This window comes from Hippocampus comes, unplaced genomic scaffold (assembly GCF_001891065.2).
Source record: "Hippocampus comes isolate QL1 unplaced genomic scaffold, H_comes_QL1_v1.1 scaffold156, whole genome shotgun sequence".
Taxonomy (NCBI): Eukaryota; Metazoa; Chordata; class Actinopteri; order Syngnathiformes; family Syngnathidae; genus Hippocampus; species Hippocampus comes.
In genome coordinates this window covers 5,544,165-5,564,246 of record NW_017805744.1, presented here as the reverse complement: position 1 = coordinate 5,564,246, position 20,082 = coordinate 5,544,165, and the positions used below count along the sequence as shown (strand labels likewise).

Sequence of the window (20,082 nt, the reverse complement as noted above, 5' to 3'; positions counted from 1 at the left end):
GCACTCTGGATGTGGGTCAAATTAACACCCATACACGTTGCCAGTGCGAGAACCTGGCATGTAAATTAGCTGCAGCTGTGACCTTTGACTCCCGGCACCTGATAGGTGAGTCACACGGCGCCGCTTCTCCACATTAGTGTTTACCACATGTTTTCATCCGAGCAGCCATATTCCAGACATTGTGGCTCACGCTATATCCACTCTGTTTGCTGTGTATTTGTACTTTCAGTATATTATGTTCTCCAGCTGATTATGTGAGCTATCGCGAGCATGCTCTCTCAGTGCAAGATTTTCTACATGTGGTGGCCACGCACGCACCACGTGCCCGAGGAGATGCGTCAGACAATGATGTCGTGGAGGACTTTTGAAATTGTCATTCTTGCAAAACCTTTAATTGTACAAGCAAGGTTTACAGGGCACATTTTGTGTAAGCGTGACTTTTTTTTTTTTTTTTTTTAATAAAAATAGTTGGGCCTCTGGAGTACGTACCCACTCATCAAGCATGAGATTACCTAACTGGGTAAATATTCTTTGAAATGCCGAATTTGAATTGAATTATGCCACATTGCGGATCACTGAAAAAAACATCAAGTTCAAATCAAACAACTTTATCGAGTGACTTTTGAGAAGAATGCGGAAAGAACCAAACAGCTGTGGCATGAGTACGTGGAGGTACGTTTTGTCCACTTGAGCATTGTGATGATCGGGCACATGTTTTTACATGTAAATTTACCATAAATTCGACCTATTCACCCTTTGTGCTGCTATTTCACAAAATGGCGTCGTCCACCGTCTTGTCAAAATTACCCCTTGCGACACTGGTTCTGACAATTTTGGACCAGTCGCACCACCTTGTCACAGTAAATAACCAGATGCAACACAATGTCATCTGGGACAATGTGTCATTTCACCGCTTCTGCTCTTTCGCGCAGAACACCATCCACAGTTCACAGTGCTGTACTTCCCCCATATTTTCCATTTCTAAACCACATCGAAGAGATTTTTTTTCTCAGCATGCCGGTGGAAGTTTTCTGATTTCCGACTCCAGGCTGCGGTGCCCCTCATTCAGGCTATGGAAGAGGCTTGTGACCAGATCGAACTCGCAGCTGTGCAACGATGGAGCCGTCATTCAAGACGTTTCTTCCCATGTTGTCTTGCCATTGAGAATATTGCCTGCAGTGTTTCTTTGGAAATATTCAGCCAGGAGATTGGATGTGTAATATTTCATTCATTTTTTTCAGATTTCCTTATTTGTTTTGTTACTGAAAAAATACTTTTAGCCTGTACTGGTAGTACACTGTTTTCCTCTGTTTTCAGGGCTTACAGGGTTGGGACATGTTTTGTGTTGTGATTATATATGACTGATTTTGATGATATGGAGAAATAAACCGTGTTTTGGATAGTTTGCGGCATTGAGCCTGTGTTGAGTTTGAATTTAACATTTATGTTTGCACTTTCTGTGTACTTCGCTTTCAGTAATATAATCACAGAGAGGTAGAATTGCTAATTGTGTTTTAAGTTTAATCCAGCAGTGTGTAACTGGTTCAAACACAATTAATCATAATGAAAACGTGTGTGTGTGTGTGTGTGTGTGTGTGTGTGTGCGTGTGTGTGTGTGTGCGTGTGTGTGTGTGTGTGTGTGTGTGTGCGTGTGTGTGCATATGTGTGTGTGCATATGTGTGTGTTTCATATGGTAACATAGTATGGTTTGTATAAATGTGTATATTGTTTTGGCAAAAGTGTTTCATTTTGCACAGGATTTGAGTTGTTCTGCATTTTTTGTGTGTGACTTTTCTCAGTCCACCGATCATTTGCCAAAATATTTTTCTGCGAGAGAAAAAGAAATAAAGAAATTAAAGACAAGATAATGGACAAGAAAGCAGCAATGTAGTGGCACTACATGTCATTACATTTTATTCAACCGCCAATCAAAATACACCCCTTGCAGACCACTTAGATCAGCATTCACTCCTTATTTTCTCAGGAATTGCTAAAAAAAAAAAAATCCCATCCTATTAAAAGAGTTCTATATGCAAACCCCCTTTGTATGTTGTGTTTAGAATGATCAGTGACTATATTGCTGTCGTGAAAATGCTGTACATTTCTGGAGGGCAGCAGAGGTGTGAAAAGGTTGATGGACACTAGAGCCGGACATGGTATAATGTGAAACCATCTTAATGCCCGCTGCCCAATGTTCAACACTTTCATCTCTTTTTCAGCTCATAAGCAACCTCTGTTAAGTCAGCCAATCCTGCTCCTTCCTCACCTCCTCCACGCCCCACACAAAAATGATGACGTTTGCCACCATCTGTGTAAATAGGCTTGGCTAGTTGCAATGGTGCTCTCTGGTTCTTACTAGATCCACTGTGTTCCCAGCTATGTGTGGACGAGTGTGTGCGCGTGCGTGTCTGTGTGTGCTGTTTTGAAAGGAGACTGGAGGAAAGTGAGGGCAGGAACAGAGGGAGGAAGTTCCCCTCTTATTGAACGCTTGCTGGTTTTCTGCCATGCCGCCTTTTCATATGATTCCAGGGATAAAATCCTTAAGATTATTGAAAGGCCAGAAGGGGATCCCTGTTTTGAATTTTGGTGGAAACAATCACAGATCTGACTGGATTCTCATCATTTTCATGAAGGGGGCCCACCAGCGCTTGATTCATTTTGTAGGCTTTATGCATATTTCTGTTTGTGTGTGCCTTTTGGAAAAGCGTTTGTTTGCTCAAGAGCTTTATTTACATTCACAGGCACTTTTGGACGCACTAAATTGATTCCAGGCCCGTTCCTGGGTTGTGTCCATCAGCTCAGCCACAGTCCACAAACACTCTGCACACAGCGGGTCCATTCTCGAGGCTCACTGCTCCGTTGCTTGCTGCCACATTAACACACTGCAGCCATTTTGTGGGAATCTCCGAAGGAACTTCTTAAAGGCTCGGCTGATTTACATGTTACACGTTACCCCCCAGCTCTCACATGCGTCTCCAAAATTCTCCCTCTTCGCACGTAGCCGTGGCTCTTTCCTTGCGGCCTTCGCTTTTGATTATGCAGCTCATTCTTGAATGGAATTCAACAATGCCGTGAGCATTGCTGGAGCACTCTTGTCAATCGGCTGTGAGCTGTTGCATAAAACCACAGGCTGACCACTGGAACCAGCTCCAAATAGTCAGTGAAAGCACTCAACTGGATCTCTGTGTGTACAGCCAAATTGTCCTTCATTGTAGTAATTCTAGTCTGTCTTTCATCGGGCATGAATGCAAAGAAAGCTCTGCGTGTTTGTTTGCAGGCATAAAACATATGTCCCAAAACGCCAGCTCGTGTTCTCTCTCTGGACTGCCGTCTGCTGAGATATGTAAATATCTCTGTGGGAAGCCAGCCTCACTCATTATTGGATGATAAAGATAGCGCCTTAAGAATATGTTCCTCAAAGGCTCTTTGGCCAGCAGTTCCTTCAGGCAAAAGCTGACACACTCGTCCACATGACTGCTTATTGCACAGCCTATGCACTCTCTGGTTCTTTGTCCCTCTCACCCTCATAACAACCTAGTTGTCTCATCCTCCCTCAAAAAAAAAAAAAACTTCCAGTCACTCTCAGACCATCCAACAGTAGCAAACTGAGCTCTGCAAGGTTACAGGCCTTTTCTGTGAGCATGGGGCTCCCCACCCTGAATGAGACCTTTGCCATGCCTCGCGCACAGAATCAAGTCTTTGTACGCTTGATTTGTTAAAGTTTTTACCTCACTCTCTTGCTCACACACTTTCCGCCTTGACAGCTGTAAAAGGAATTTTTTTCGTTTGAAATGTAGGCCCCTGTTTCCAGTTTTTATTTCTCTTCCAACTTTCTCAATTTCTCATTTCTATAACTACATTTCACTTGTATAAAGACTTTTAAAAACAAGGACATCGGTGTACATCAAATACAAGTGGCTTATCTTCTCACAAACGCCAACTTCCCTCACTGATAATTAAAAGGTGTTGACTTGTGTTTGTCAACCAAAGTCATGGTTAACGCAGTCTGTTGGAACAGAAACACTCACTCCCAAAAAGGAACTTTTTCTTGTGCATTTCTAAATTTTCCAAGAGATACGTCACCACCTCTTTACAGGATTTCACCTATTCCCCTTATTCTGTAACATCACAACTGAGAGTGTTTTGGAGGTTGCGAGGCCAGGGCCACTCAGAGAGTAGTGCTGTCCCACAGGCCCAAAGCACGGCCTGCTCGGTCTGTTCCGTTTGTATTGGCCCAGCATTCCCAGTCCCTCCGATCACCCCTGTGGTCAGCCTGTGGGTGCGGAGGCAGACGGTCACATTCCACAGACAGAAGCATCCTGCACGGCTCCCTCAGTTGATTCTCAGCTCTCAGTCAGCAGTGTCATGAGAAATTACTCAGGTCAAGTCAGAGAAGCAATATAATTTGACCAGAGCGTTGCATAACAAGCCAGTAATCACAGTCCACCGCCTTATCGGTTAAGCCCCCGCCTCACCAGACACTTACACACATCCACCATCAGATGACACAAAGGGAATCCATAGAGCTCCGATCATCTTTCTGCAGGAGTATGGTTCTCTCATTGAGTTTGATTTCCATACACTGACCAAGAATTCTAGAGAGAGAGACAGAGAGAGATAGAGAGAGAGAGAGAGAGAGACTTTCCAAATTTGCTGAGTGTAACATTCGCTTTGTTTTGTTGATATGAGGTAAATGATCAAATATTTGCTTTACCTCAGACTCTTTAATGTCTTCTAAGATGGTAATTCTTGTTGAGAACCTAGATCAAATTTGACCCGCTTTGGCGTGTTATGTGCACACAGCGTCTGCCAATGTAGCAGCAATGTAAACCATCTCTCCAATTTCATAAGAAGCACCTGTGTTTGGAGACTTAACATTCCACATACTTATCTAACCCAAAAAAGCCTTTGTGCATAGCGCACATGTACTGAATAAACTGTACTGGACCATGAAAGTACATATTAACCCAAGGGGTTGTAACAATCATGTCATCTGGCAATGTTCACCTTTATTGAAAGGAATTAAGCCGTATTTAAGAAATATATATACTCACTGCGAATCATTTAAATATAAATAGCAGAGATCATAAAACTTGGAGTTGGAATCATATTTTCAGGAAAACACAACTATAAGGTGAACATTCATCAGACGAGATACCAGCAGGTAACATCAGGATGCACTGGTCACACATGGACACAAACAATCGGGGTTGGAAGGCAGTCTCCAAGTGCCCACTTCACAGCAGCAATCTGTGATAGCCTTGGCCAACTTTACATCCTCCAGCCGTGGGAAGTCTGCTTGTTTCGTACTTTGCATGGGTTGGTCTTGGACTTCCGAGAGTCTATTTCAGCTTCTGCAACGTCAAAGATGATTTTAAGGGGAATGAGAGGAGCCGCGCTCGTTGACCGGGAAGCTTGTCGGCTGTGTTCACGTCCACAACGGCACAAACACCCGTTTCTAACTGCGCTCACCTGCGAAAATACCAAATGGAAAAAAACTCCACCCTTGCACACAATTAGACGCTGCTTTGCACTAGACCTGTGCTGAGCGCGAAAATAGAGGCCGGGCTGTGTGTTCTGCTTTATCTTTGGCTTGTGTCACAAGCAATGTTATGAGACGAAGAGATTGTTTTATTTTTCTGCTTGGTGCGCGATCAGTTCAAGGTGTACACCACCTCTCGCTCAGCTCTGATTGATTTTAATGAAGATAAGCAGGATAGAAAGTGGCGGATCCTGAAGTGTGCTGTCTATTGGAGCACTACATGGTCACGCAACATCTCTCAGTAATGGAATGTGAATCAAAGGGTTGATGTTTAGTCATAGGCAATTTTTTTTTTAATAATAAACTGTGTACACAGTTAAAAAAAATCAAGGCAACAAACATTGATAACATTTTAAGTTGGGCAATTCAACAATACTATTTTTATATTTTATTTATTTTTTGTTAAAGTTTTGCTGTTGTGAAAATTGGCACTCCCGTATTTCACAACAAAGAAATAAGAGTTTGCGGAGCTAGTTGTCTCAACTCAAGGATATGAGGAAACACAACTCAGCAAATTGTTTTGGAGCAAACAACTTCCTTGCTTTGTTGTGGTAACTGTTGTTGTAACATTGTAGCCGTAAATATCAATCATTTATATTTTAAAGTTCAACTTCCATTACTGTGATAGCCCACAAAAATACTGATTGTGTTTTTTCAATTGTACTGATTCAGTAAAGTCAGAAGAACTCTTGATCCCATGCATAATACATCGGGAAAATAAACAGGGTAATCACTAAAGAAATGCTAACCTCACTCACAGTGCAAACAGAACAGTTTTAATATAGAGTTTTGACACACAAATCACTTTCAGCAATGGATATTTGAACACAAACGGTGGAACAACATGTGTAGACAGACAATATAACAATACACAACGGCATATATTCTGTATCCTCGGTGAAAAACTGATAATATTACTACAGTTTACTGAGGAGTTTTGACCATCTCCTCCATCTCTACGTGTCACCATGTTTCTGGATTAAACTTCCCCTTAGTGGCCAAAGCATGCACAATAGAAGGATCAGCACAATGGCAATGAATTAATGCTTTACGTTGTATTTAATAATGTTATTACAGGCAGCACGGGGTGTGTGTGTGTGTGTGTGTGTGTGTGTGTGTGTGTGTGTGTGTGTGTGTGCGCGTGTTTGTGATTCAGAGATATGAAGATAAGCTGATTCTTGATAGGAATAGTGGTTCGCCTCGCTAGCTTCAGTTGTTCTCATCACCGCTAATCTTACAAATATGCACACCAACGAGAACATGGGACTGATAGTGAAGACCAAGGCAGTGGCCCGATGTAAAGCTTCAGCTTTTTTGCCAAAGTGTTATTTCTAATAATGTCCTGGCAGCGTACAGTATGTGTGGTAACGAGAACTTTATTCATCTTAGAAGTTATTTGCGACAACATACACTAACATCGCAACACAGCAGAGTTGCTTAAAAGAAACAGAAAGAGAAAAATGCTCAATTTCTCGGAACCTGCCTATGATGTCCTGTCTTACAAAAATAATTCTTAATCTGACTGCGTTGGACTTTGGACGTGACTAAATGTAGCTTTTCACCTCACGTCGCTGTTTTTGAAGGCCTAGCTCATAGCAAAAACTACAGACTGTACAGAAAATGCCTCAAGCTCCGTCAAGAAAAGTCTAGTCCCCCATCCCCTTTACCCCCATTTCCTTTTGCACAGACAGACCACCACGAGTCCACATGCATACACGCATGTATATACAGACACTCCGCCACTCTTTGACCCACTCCGGGGATCCAAACAAACATCCGCTCACCCCGAAAGACCGCAATTCCCTGACCTGTCCTGCTCCTGGGGACTTGTGGCTTAAGACAACATGAAGTTGGAGCTTAAACGCATCGGCGGCTGTTGACTTGTGATACGTCTGGCTCATTCACAGCCATATACAACCAGAGCGTCACCAATCGATGGGTGCACTGCTGACCTCTCCCCTGGCTTGTAACTTGAGCTCAAATGGCCACAATAAAACGAGCGAGGGGTACACTAGCAAGGTGGTGGCGTGATGGTCTCAAAATGGAGGGTTTGGGTGGTTGTGAATGGGGGCAGGGGCCTGTTTTGCTCAAATGAAAGGCAACATTGGTCACATTAATCACACACAAGATTGTAAATCTATTGCGGCTCTCTCTATATCCATCTGACTAATTTTCTCTGCATGTCTACTGTCATGACTCCTGCCTGAAACGATTCTCTCTCACTCTTTCTATACGTTGTTACACACAGGCACAGGTGTCGATCACTAATTATACCAGGATATTGTTCTCACTGACCCTGCGTTCGACTTTTAGGGGATTTAAGTTAGCGTCGTGTTCTGTCCCCTTGGAGTCGTTTCAGAGCTTGCAGAACAAGGCCCCTTCTGTGGTCCTGCTCGTGTGTTTAAACTAGCAGAGAGACGGAGGTCATATTTTCACTTTACACACACAGTTGCAAATGTTTGGCACTCAAACATAATGCTTTCTCGCTGGACACTTTTTCTTAGACGCGCTCACAAACAGCCAAATTCCAACAAACACACTTGCTCCTGCCCTCCTCTTTTATCCACGGGGTATGTGAGCTGTATTGAATTTCACCTTGGGCTTAATTGGTTCGGCATTACGGTGCACTGCTTTCGCCAGTGACAAATTGTTCTTTCAGAGCCTCATTGAATGTCTGCCCGATGCCATGTCATGACAAAGTGGGGGGAAAGCACACAGGAGGAGAAGAAAAGTTAATTGTCCCTCTGGCCCATGTCGAAATGATGTCGTAATTCCAATGAAATTCCGAGATGGTTGCCATTTCAAACTTTGGAGTTTTACGGAGGTGTGCCTTTCCTCTCTTTAAAGCCTGGCCGCAAACAGCCTGAGCACTAAGGAACGACCCTCTCATGTGTTCAAGGAGGGCATCTTGAATCTGTTTCTAACTGCTTCCTCCGATTGCACAGTGATTACGTGACACCCCTTCCTCCCACACAGCAGCAGAGGACACAGGTCAAATTAGACAGTTTAATCCGTTTTGGAACTTTGCATTATTCTGTGAGCGCAGATGTGACAGTGTATGCGCGTCCATCTGGCACGAGCTCATCGTTGGCATGCCGAAGCACAGCGCGCCTCATTACTGATATCCTACCGCCCCCTCATATAACTCAGCCTTCTTATTCCCGTCTCCTTCATAGCTTTTCGCCAGACAAAGCAGAGGCAGTATCGTCAGTGTTTCTCTCTCCCACCCTCTCACATGCACACAAACATACCCGCATGCGCACGGGAGGGAAGGCTTCTGCTCAGTGTCAGTCGAAGAGCACAGCTGTGGATGCGGAGCGATGAGGCAGCTGTGAGTAAGAGCGCAGCAGCAGGTGACTAAATCCCTGCAGCATGCGCAACAGATGGACAAGGAGAAGTGTGGTACAGGAGCAGAGGAGTAATGTATGGTTAAGAAATATAAATCATACATTAAATACAGCTTTTAGTTACTCGAAATAGAGTCAAACACCACTCCCATTGTGGAGTAGTAACACCTGGGACAAGTAGCACTTGTTGCATAGTGAGAATTGCCTGAATCCTGAGTTGGGCTGGCTGCAATATGTGTAATTACTCTAGTTGTGGTTGTTATGAAGTAAAAATGGAGTCGCTAGTTATTAATGATAACCTGAAAATGTTAAATATGTTGCTGTCTCTCTGTTTCTTCCACTTTCGCTTCAGTGTCCTCTATTTGCTTAATTTGAGGTTTGCATTTTCTCAATTTGGCCCGAAGAGTTTTGCTTAAGATGTGAGGGGACAGGAGGAAGGGCGCTGTTAAAGGACAACATTCTAGTAGAAACATGAACATACTTCCTGCGCATTTTGATTTTGTTTTTTGCACTGATGATAATGTTGTCATAGAGTGCTTCCTGTCCATATAGATGCGTAACAATGATTGAAAATGCTGCAATGTGCATGTAATGTCAAAGTGAACATGGCCCTTTGGAAAGAAACTATGAGCATGCGTGATGTCCTCTTTATCAATCCATTTCGCTGACTCCAAAACACCACTAGCACACAGTTCAAAACAGTCTCATGAAAACTGTGAAGTGGTGTTTGTTTTCTCTCAATTATGTTGTGTGATTCATTTTGCAAACTGATATAAATATGTCGATCAAAATATGCAACTGTGAAAAAACAACTCTTCCCAGACAGTTCCTCAATCCGTGAAAAAGACAGAACACTTTTGAAGCTTGGCATAAGGCAACCGTTTAGGGTTCCTATCATCTCACCACTTTGCTTCACAATTCAACACTTGCAGTGAAAAATGCTTTGCAATGCAGTTTGTGTCTGCAATTACGCATACAGTGTGCTCGGCTTTTTGTCAATCTCCTAGTTTAGCATTGTTATTACAGCTGTGCAAGGCATCATACAGGAGGCCTGACATACCACACATGTTTTTCAGCTTTGTGACAATGTCGGGTCTAAATGTCTTCATCCTTCGCATCTTTTCCTTCCTCTCATATATTTTTCATTCTTTCATTCCCTACCTTCACCCACCCATCTGCTCTGCCCTATCCCTATTTTTCATCTACTTACCTCTCAGACCTCGCCGACAACCTGGCAATGGATGATTTCACCTTCCAGGAGCAGCTTCTGACACCTCGGTTGGCCACAGCTGGAGTTGGACACATCCCTTCGCCTGGGACTGCCCTGGAGAGCGTCTATCTGGTCCTGATGGTCTCTGTCGGTCTGTGTTTCCTTCTTCTGTGTCACCACTGACCATCTGCCCTGTGCACTCACTTGAACGCACCACAAACTCTGTAGAACAAAAGAAACTCTTTTAAACATGATTGTTTCAGAGACGTGGTTCCGAAAAAGACTGAACAAAGCATGAGCATCAGACAATGCTCAATTCTCTTGTTTTGAAAGCACAACTGAGAAACTTTTACTATTATGGAAGTAAGGAACCCGTTCTCTCTGCATCTCCCATTATTAACGACTGAGAGTATTGCAGCATCTCCACTCTGAGTCTGACATCGAAGTCACCGCTTAGTACTGAGCACTGTCATTGACCGGCAAGTGGAAATGGGAGGCATGTGGACATTTTTTTTTCTCAAATGCTCCCTGTCCTTGCCCGCACTGAATTACTGCCTTGCAAGCACTAGACCCATGGAAATGAATAAACCCCACCTCCTCCCTGCCTTGACAGGTAAAAACCCACACAATCTCCCAATGCCACAAAAATTTCTCATGTAGTTCTCTGGTGTTGTTGTTTATGTCCTAGACATAGCCAAATAATTTCGGACTGGTTGCTCTTGCCGGCCCATTACAAAGGTAGTCAAGGCCTGAGCGTATATGTACAGTATGTGTCCGGCTACAAACTGTACTGTGTCAGTTTTTCTGTGTTGGTTCTATGCTTACAAAATATGAACATTTTCAATATTAACAAATTTGATAGGCCACAGGGTGGACTGTAAAAAACTTCTGGAAAATATATTACCGTATTTGACAAGGTGTCAAGATGGAATTGTATGGAAATATTTACATGGGAAATGTTGCTTTTTATTTATTTATTTATTTATTTTTTATTAAATGACTGTGTGTTTGCCCGCAGTTCGGTATATCTACTTGGATGTTTGAAGATGGCTAGGTGTTCTTGATAGCATGTCCCCATTTAATTTTGATGACAATTCACACATTGACAACTTTGTAAATAATTATGACCATTTAAAATACCCTGTTGTTTAACAAAGGCGAACATTCAAATTTTGTCAAATTGGAGAAGCCACGTGTACGGTGCACTGGCCCTTTAAGAGATTGATGTGTTTCCTGCTACACTGAAGGCCAGAAATGTCTACACATCATTACAGTACATTTGCCTTGAGCGCTGAATGGCACCAAACCAACGTATGTATTTTTCTATTGTTTTTACGAGTGTTTACAGGTAGCCATGTATATCATACTGTCACTGCAATGATGAACATTAATATTCAATATTTCTGTGTGTCTAGATGTAGATGTGATGTGTGTGTTTTCTGAGTAAAGAGCACTGACGTTTACATGTAAATGATTTTGATCAGTTTTATTTTCAGTGATTCATGTCAATTTGACATTGGCAATCACAAAAAACAATTTGTTATGTATTATTTATTCATAGTATTAGCTTCAAAGTCATCAATATTAAAATATGCTGGCCAAATACAATTGAAGGAATTGTTCAGTCTCCCTTGTGAAATGTAATATACTATAAAATAACTGGTACATCTCCAAGCTACACATGAATGAGGAATCTTTTCCAATCGCTCCACTTTTTCACAGCTAATATGGTGGTGACGCCGAGGTATGATTCAGCTATTAATGCGGTGTTTGTGGGCTCTATTTTCGGAGACAACACAAATGCACTTGGGTGTATAAACTGCTGAATCTTTCATTCCAGTGCACACCTAGTTTAGCGTGTTTGGAAATTTGGCAGACTATGCTGTATCAATCTGGGCATTCTGACGGACCGAAGGCGTTTTCTTTTACACGCCCTCGGTGTACCTGATAATTTGGTGGCTGAAAGCTAGACTAAACTTTAGACAAGCTGGAAGCAGGTCACACACGGACACGGGTTGGAAGGCGCTCCCAAAGTGCCCATTTCACACGGCTGATCTGTGATCACCCTGGCATACTTGACATCATCCACCGGTGGGGGTCTAATTGCAGTTCCATATAAACATACTTTTCATGCTTCGATCTTTTGCATGACCTCCAGGGCAGCTATTTCTGCTTCTACCATGACAACGACTGAGCACTTCTCCCTCACTGATTTTAAATGGAATGAGAGGAGCCGCTTTCATTGGGCGCGAATCAAGTCAGCTTTGTTCACGCCCACAACGGCGCAAACGCCAATTTCCGATTGTTCTAGGTCGACAAAAATACAAGAAGAAAATAAACTCCACCCATGCACACAATCGAAGCTGCTTCGCATTAGACTTGGCTGGGCAAGAAAATGGAGCCCTATGCGTATGTCTATGGTGAAGGCAAGGAACATCATTGATGTCATTGATGTCAGCAGAACTGTAGTGGAGTTTCCTGCCAATGTCAGCACTAGGCAACAAAATGTTTGTCTAACAGTCATTGCAATTCATTTTCACTTGCGGGAGCTTTTATATGCACTTTTGTATGTTGCATTTAGAAATATTTTTATTTGAATGTTTGTTTTTTTTTTTCCTCAATGAAAGCCTTGCTTTGATTTCTTTTGGTTGTTAAATATGTAATGCCGCTGCCTCCAACCGTATAGTGTGAAGGCTTGCACTATAAAGTTGCTGCCACCAAAATGACTTTCCGTGTCGACGAGACTGGGCTCCAATTGAAAATTGCAACAGTATTGTGTACATGTCATGAGCAAATGTGTCCAAACGAATGGTTTCTACTCCTCTCAATTTCCCAATGCCGATTGGGAAAAGTGACATTTAATCTCAATGAATGTATTTAAAATGACTTGTATCTAAATGTATGTCTAATGTGAATAAATACCCATTGATCATTCTATTTATTTGCAATATGTTCATGATATACAATGTGACATCATTATTAAAAGCAAAACATGACCAAAATGAGTGGGTCTAATTTAAGAATACTTATATTTATATTTGGGCACCATTTTTACATCTGCTCAACTGCATATCATCAGATGTTGATTTTGATAACTTCAGAACAGACAAATTAAAGGTGGCAACCTGAGCAAACAACAGCGATTATCTCACTGTGTTGGAATTCCATTCTGGTGCTCAGTGTTATGAGACATGATTATTTGACTCTGCCCTTCCCACTTGTAATTTGACTATTTTTGAAAATGTGTTGGTTAATTTTTGAACCACTGTTAAATAATTGAGACTCATTTCAGGGGCGGACTTACCATGCGTCAAACACAGATGATGGTGGCAAAGCAGCTGTGAAGAAAATGAAGCGGGCTTTCCCCAGTTGAGCGGAGAGGAGTAGGCGCGAGGAAAATGAACAAACAGTGTAGTATATGAAATATAAAATATGTCACCTTTTAAATCTGTCTGTGTTCACATGTGTGTGTGTAATATGCAAAGTCATCTCTGTATTCACAATGATATTTCTGGTAGGCAAAAAAGGCCAACATATAATATGCATTGTATATGTCAATTGGTTCCTGATTGCTGTCTTGTTTTCTACTATTTATCTTCTTAAGGGTCATGGAGTCGTGCAACTTATCCTAGCTGACATCCCAGCCTTGGGGTATACCCTGGACTCATCGCCAGTCAATCACAGCCGAGGGTACATATAAGGCAAACAAGCTATGTGGCAATTGATCCACTGTTGGGTACAATAGTAGAAGTGTCTTGCACGTTTATGATTCTTTCTACAAAATATAGACTGTATGAATGCCAGTAGCGAATCATAGGGTACGCCTGAGCCATCATATGACTCACTATGAGTCATTCTCATATGAGGGCTCAGTGAATATTTCACATTTGAGCGTTCTGGTTGACAGCCAATCGCAGAATACTCATATACGTAGTGAACACATTTCTTGATTCTAGTTCATTTGCAGTACATATATCTGTTGCTCAAACTCAGCAGTTTATTTGTCCCGGTTTCTACTGTGAGGCTAATACACTGATCAGCTGACGGATGCATATAACCCCCAGCAATGATAAAGGTTCATTAGTCTTAATTGATTTTCTTTCTACCTATGAAGCTACTCCCTTACCTAACAAGGCCAACACACCCATCACTGTAAACACATTTGGAAATCCTTTTTCTCCGTCTGGGTGCTCGACTGTAACTTTTCACACCTGCAGGGCCTCCGTGCTGCAGATTCAGATAAAAACGAAATTGTGCTCCAGCTGTGCTATTCTCTCATGAACTGTATTGCAGCTTTTTACATGGAAAACAGAGGCTGATTAGGAGGAGATGAGCAAACGCTGGCTGCAGAGAGAACAGCCGCCTACCCAAGGTGCTGTGTCGGGGGTGTTATATTCTGAATGCTAATGCATGGCCGCAGAAAGGGCAAACGGGCCTATTGAGATGCAGAGTACATGTGTTTTCTTAGGGTAATATTGAGGCAATGTTGAAACAGCACGCATTATGAGAGTGACAGGTCAAATTGATGTTAGTCAGCAGGAATGCCGCAAAGTGCTGACTATCAGAAATGGTTGCGTTTTCTGCCTCCTAATGAATATGTAGAATATGTATTTCATGGTTGGGCTACTTGACTGACTGTCAAGCCTTGCACAAAATTAAGATAACATTAGGATTCAGGTGCTTCCGTGTGTGTTGGATCCCCAGTCCAGTCCAATTTGAACCAGGCCGGCTGATTCAATTCCTCGGTCAGATGGAAGGCACAAGACATGTCACGTCGCTCAGAGCTCATTCATGTCTAATTGCCATGGCACTGGAGCATTTTCGAACCTTTTGTTGGCCTATTAAGAAGAGCACCGGGCCCACGCTCTCTCAAGCGCACAGCTCCAGCATCCTCCTCCTGCTCCTCGGCAACCCCTGGCTTCCCCTGCAGCCGCCACAGTCACACGCAATGAATGCAGCCGCCTGAGGAATGTGGACACAAAAGGAGGAATGTCATTTTGCTGAGTGCTACCCCCAAACCAATGAATGTGCGCACGCACGCACGGACACACACACACACACACACACACACACACACACACACGCACACGCGCGCGCGCGCGCGCGCGCGCACAACCCACAAGTCAGCCTTGTTTAAACATGTTTCAAAGCTGGCATATAACTTTCTAATATGCATGTTTTCATTTTAATTAAGGGACTCTGTTAAATGACAAAAACGCAAGCTGCAATTTATTCCCCAAAGCCAACATTTAAGACCAAGCTCATGGTTGAAAGGTGTAAGTGAAGTCTCTGAAGAATCTGGGGAATTTGGATTTGAATAAAATGTCTTTCAGACCGTTGCGTGAGTTTGGAAACGTCTGCATCTGTTTGCTTTGCGAAAGTAACAAGCTGCAAAAAGAGATTTACAGCTGGAGGCATCACAACGGAGTAATCAAAGGTCTCCCACCGCTCCAAAATATTAAAAATAAAAATGTAATACATTATCATAACAATCAGAAAAATAATAAGTCCTTGAAAATGTAACATTTTACATTCCATTGATATTTTTATATGATTGTAAATGATGTGTTGTGATTTGCTTTGTTTGACCCTTTCTGTTTGGAACCATTTGCGCAGTGGTTTCTTTCGACTGAATGTAGACTAAATGTATGGCTCTACCTGTATTTTGACCAACACGCAAGTATGTAGAGCTTTGTCAGCCAGATCTGTGTGTTTGTGTAAAGTAGCATTGGAGAATTTTTTACTCCACAGTTCCTGGAACATGAGACAGAATTTAAACAAACTACAATGTACTGAATAATAAAACCTGAACTGAAACAACACCTCTGGACAGGAGCAGCCTTCGGTTTCAAGTGAGTAAATCTCCCTCAAGAAATAAATAAATGGGCTACATGTACTTTATAAACTTTCACAACACAATGTGTTTGTTTTCGCCTGAGGTCTGTCCTTAAGGGATCCTCAAGGTGCCTCTGTTAAAGCCCTGAATAAGAAAAGGCTTATTTTCACAGTTATTACATTTAGGGTTAACTTTACATGACAACACCCAAGTAAAAATGGAAAGTTCTGTTATTTACCTTTCTTTCACCCAACGGTCCTCCTTTACATAGACCTGAAAACAACAACAACAAATTATTATTAGCACATACATTGCTGTCATTTTAGTGTTTTCGATAATGAAGTCGTTTTAAAAAACACCAAAGCACAGTTTTTTACCATTTCTATTCATAAAAAGCGGTCTCAGAAACAACTACCAGCCCCATACCACAAGAGAATTTTCATGTATTTTACCCATCCTCCAATTGCTTCATTTTGTTGATTTTCAAACGGGTCATTATTTTTTCATTTGTAACAGAGCACATCTGATTTTGCAGGGAAAAAAGGGTTCCAAAGTGAGTCTACAATTCATGATTTTGGTTTTTCAGTGATGTCAGATGTCACATTTTTCACGGTAAAGTGGCAACAAGTGTATTTTGGAAAAGGAAATCTGAAAGAATGATGTAGAACTACATGGAGGCTCTAAATACTGGAAAGCAGAGTTGTAGGTGCCAGGCACAGACACCATCAGAAAGATAGCACCTCTTCTGAGCCAGGAAACACCCCTGGTCCAATGGTTATCTGTCGTATTATCCCCATCCATCTGGATGAACAGATAAGAAACTCCTGAAGTCAAATGAGAGTCTTCGGTGATACTGTAGAGTGATTGAAGGTTTTGGGTTGTCTGCTGTTTCTTCCTGATGCGTGAGGTGTTTGCAGGGATTCACTTTTTGATCAGTTCGGGTTTTTTTTTCGTAGTCCTGACGAACACGAGTGTTGCGAGGTCGAGCCAAAGAAATGTAGACACTCCTGCTCCTGAATCCAGCCCTGGTGTTCCTGCTCTCCACTCTCTTTGTCCCCGGAACTTCTCCTCTCTCCTGGGTGTCTACTGTCTACCAGCGCCTCCAGCCTGCATTTGGATCGCTGTAGGACGATTATACAGTCCACTGTCCCGACCCGCAAAAACCACGGCCTCCAAGCGTGTGGACAGAAGGCGAGAAAAGGACCGAAAGAATAAGACCCCTTTGCCATTTATTCCCCGCCGGTGGTTAATACTGTCGTCGAAACGGATGAGCCATCTTTTGGGATTCTTCTCTGCAGTGCAAAAAGTTTTTTAAACTCTTCCAAACTTTGTTTGGGCTCTTCTACGTGTCTTTAGACGACCCTGGAACTCGACATTTTTCTTGAACACCTTCTCCGTTTCAGGGAATAAGTTAGAGCGTGTGTTTTCCAGCGGTTTTCGGTGATTTTGATTTTGCTCCCTCTCTGTTGAGTCAATGAAGCTGTTGAGCTGAAGGAAACCAACGTGTCTCCATGAGGAACATTAGTGTAGCGCATACTTAGATTACAGCACTGCTGGAAACTTTTTGCACTCACCGATCAGATTATTTTATCTTTTATTTTTTGTTTGGTTTTTTGTTTTTTGTTTGTTTGTCTGAAACTGACAACATGAAGACGCCGCTGTTGCTGTGTGTGCTTAGCACGCTGGTCGTGTTTTGTGTGTCGGCCACGGCGGAGCAAAAGTCGAAAAACTGCAACGATGTTCGCGCTGCTTACAGCTCCAAAGGCTTCAACGTCAACGATGTTCCCAACAAAGGAGTTAACGGTAAAGTTGAAATGTTGTCTAATTTTCTCTTAGGGCTGTTTAAAAAATCTGCTATGAAAGAATGGTTCTCAATATGGGAATCGGGGCCCGTTATGGGCCACAGAGGTCTTCTGGTGGTCCAGTGGTCGCTTAGTTGTTAGCCAAGCCCGCTGAACAATGTAACATCATTCTTATTTGCCTCTGTCTGTCATATAACTGCGAAGAATTAAAGATAAACCGCTTTAAAAAATGTTTCCTTGGCCCCAGACCCTTTATCAAAGTGGTCGTTAATTAGGTGCTTTTTCATTTTCTCAGATATTTAAGTCAAATAAAAGCAAGGGACAAGCTAGCACAAGCTGCTTTGATGCCTTTAGTGGCTTGTTTTGCACCTTGGGCGGGTGGCTGGCAACACTTAAGTGCTTCAGCCAGTAAATATAACATTCATTTAGGAAATACTTGAAGGCAATTCATAACAATGGAGAGGTACAATCAACACACACACAGTGTGCTCCCCACTGAAAGAAGGCAGCCCTTGTTTATTTCCAAACTTCCTCAGTAAAACTCCCAAGCTGGCAGGGAATTACTTTAGCCTTTGGAGGTAGTGAGAACAGGTTTGATGGATTTTCAGTGTTTTAGAAATATATATATTATATTTCACTATTGTGGTGTCTTTTATTTGTTTATAATCTGCCATTCAGCAATGCATTGATCAAGTGAAAGCACAGCTTTATGCAATGTTAGAAAAGCTTTATGCAATGTTAGAAAAAAAACATGCAACTGGATCTATGCCAGTTTGACAGAAGTCATTGTTTTATAAGAAGCTACAGATAAATTGTATTATCAGACAAACAATTCTATCCTGGCAAAAAAAAAACACATCCTCTTGGAATACATAATTGTGAGTTCAACCCAAGTAATGGAAACAAATGGAAGTGACTTTTACAGTGAGGGCTGGAGTGGGGGAGCAGAGTTGGGGTTGAAATTCCACTGTGCCCAGCATACTTCATATCCCTCCTTTCTCTCATTTTCTTTTTATCCTGGTTAACGGAATATGCACACGTTGATTGTTGATTTTATTTGCCAGTGATTTTCATTAACTGTATCACCTCTTCTTTACTTTAAAGAAAGGGTGTCGACATTTGTTGTGCAATGCTGAATAATAAAGTGTTGTAAACAGCATTACACATGGAAATCATGACCTTATGGGCCAAATGAGTATTTTTTGAAATAGGGGGAAAATAAATTACATTTGGGCCATTCACTTGATTGGAGTTGGGTGTAACTGTCCAATAAGTGGAGCACTGTTTGCATTTCAAGTCTGAAGGACCATTGTTTGTGTTCTGACTGTATGTCTTTGTGATGCTCAGTGTTGTTAAGAGTACCCCAATATGTCTCTATTGGTCACATTTAATTGTGCTGCATCCTTGGAATTTGAAAGGATGTGAATAAATTTGGATTTATTGTGCAGGTGTGAGAGCTACCTACATGCTTTCTCCTTTACAATAGATTTCGATGGCCCGGGTATGTCTGTCTGGGCCTTAAGTACAAAAAGACTCCTGGCCACTGAGATAATTCATCCATAGAGAGCTATACTGTAAGTCTCAAGGTTCATTGTCATTAAAGTGAGTCAGCGGTGTCCACAAACTGTTTCGAAAAGCCAACCCCAGGTTAACAGTACTGTCAAATCCAAACCATAGCTTTTGGTTTTCCAGAATAACTAACTTCTTTTTATTTGGAGAGAGAAAACATTTTTTGCCAAATGTCAGATAAGCACTTCACGAAATATTTACTGGCACTCTTTCACTGATAGTAAATCAGACTGGTGGTATATGAGTCGTATAGGAGACGCAGGATTCAAAAACCTACCTTTTACAACCATGGACATCTTGTGTTATTGTTGGCACGGTGCAGCAGTAGGGATGTTTGTTCCCGTTAATGTTACTTTGGGGGCTTTGTTGAGACCTGACAAGAGGTACAATAAAGATGTTGTAATGCAGTAAAAGCGAAATGGAAACCCCAAACGCTTCAGCGTAGACCAAATTAAGTGATGGACAGTAACAGCAGGCCCAGATTGTGAATTCCTTGTTGATCACATGGGATCAGTCTCATTCCACATTCTACATCCAAGCCCTAATTTCTTATCTGTGACAGTATGCGGTGATTCATTCGGGCCACGTCAGTTCACTGGAAAATAGGACATTTGCAAGGCTCATGTCATGTTAGTTGGGCTGTGCATGAGAATTGGAATTGGTGTGGGAAAACGATCAGTGATTGAGAATTTTTGGACTCGAATCACAACAAATCTTGCACTATTGCTGCTGTCAGACTTGAATGTGATGAGAAACTCAGTATGTTTGTGGATGTA

At 42.1% G+C, this 20,082-nt stretch overlaps 2 protein-coding genes across 2 annotated transcripts in view; both read left to right on the top strand.

The window, feature by feature from the left end:
* The window catches only part of gpc3 (glypican 3), a 97,510-nt gene extending 84,474 nt beyond the window's left edge, over positions 1-13,036 (top strand). The window contains exon 8 of the mRNA XM_019884422.1: positions 10,107-13,036. Within this exon, the coding sequence (XP_019739981.1) occupies positions 10,107-10,282 (176 nt within the window). The 3' untranslated portion in view covers positions 10,283-13,036. The remainder of the gene's footprint in view (positions 1-10,106) is intronic.
* A 3,874-nt stretch (positions 13,037-16,910) lies between these two features.
* Positions 16,911-20,082, top strand: part of gpc4 (glypican 4) — a 30,478-nt gene continuing 27,306 nt past the window's right edge. The window contains exon 1 of the mRNA XM_019884272.1: positions 16,911-17,738. Coding sequence (XP_019739831.1) covers positions 17,582-17,738 — 157 coding nt within the window. The 5' untranslated portion in view covers positions 16,911-17,581. The remainder of the gene's footprint in view (positions 17,739-20,082) is intronic.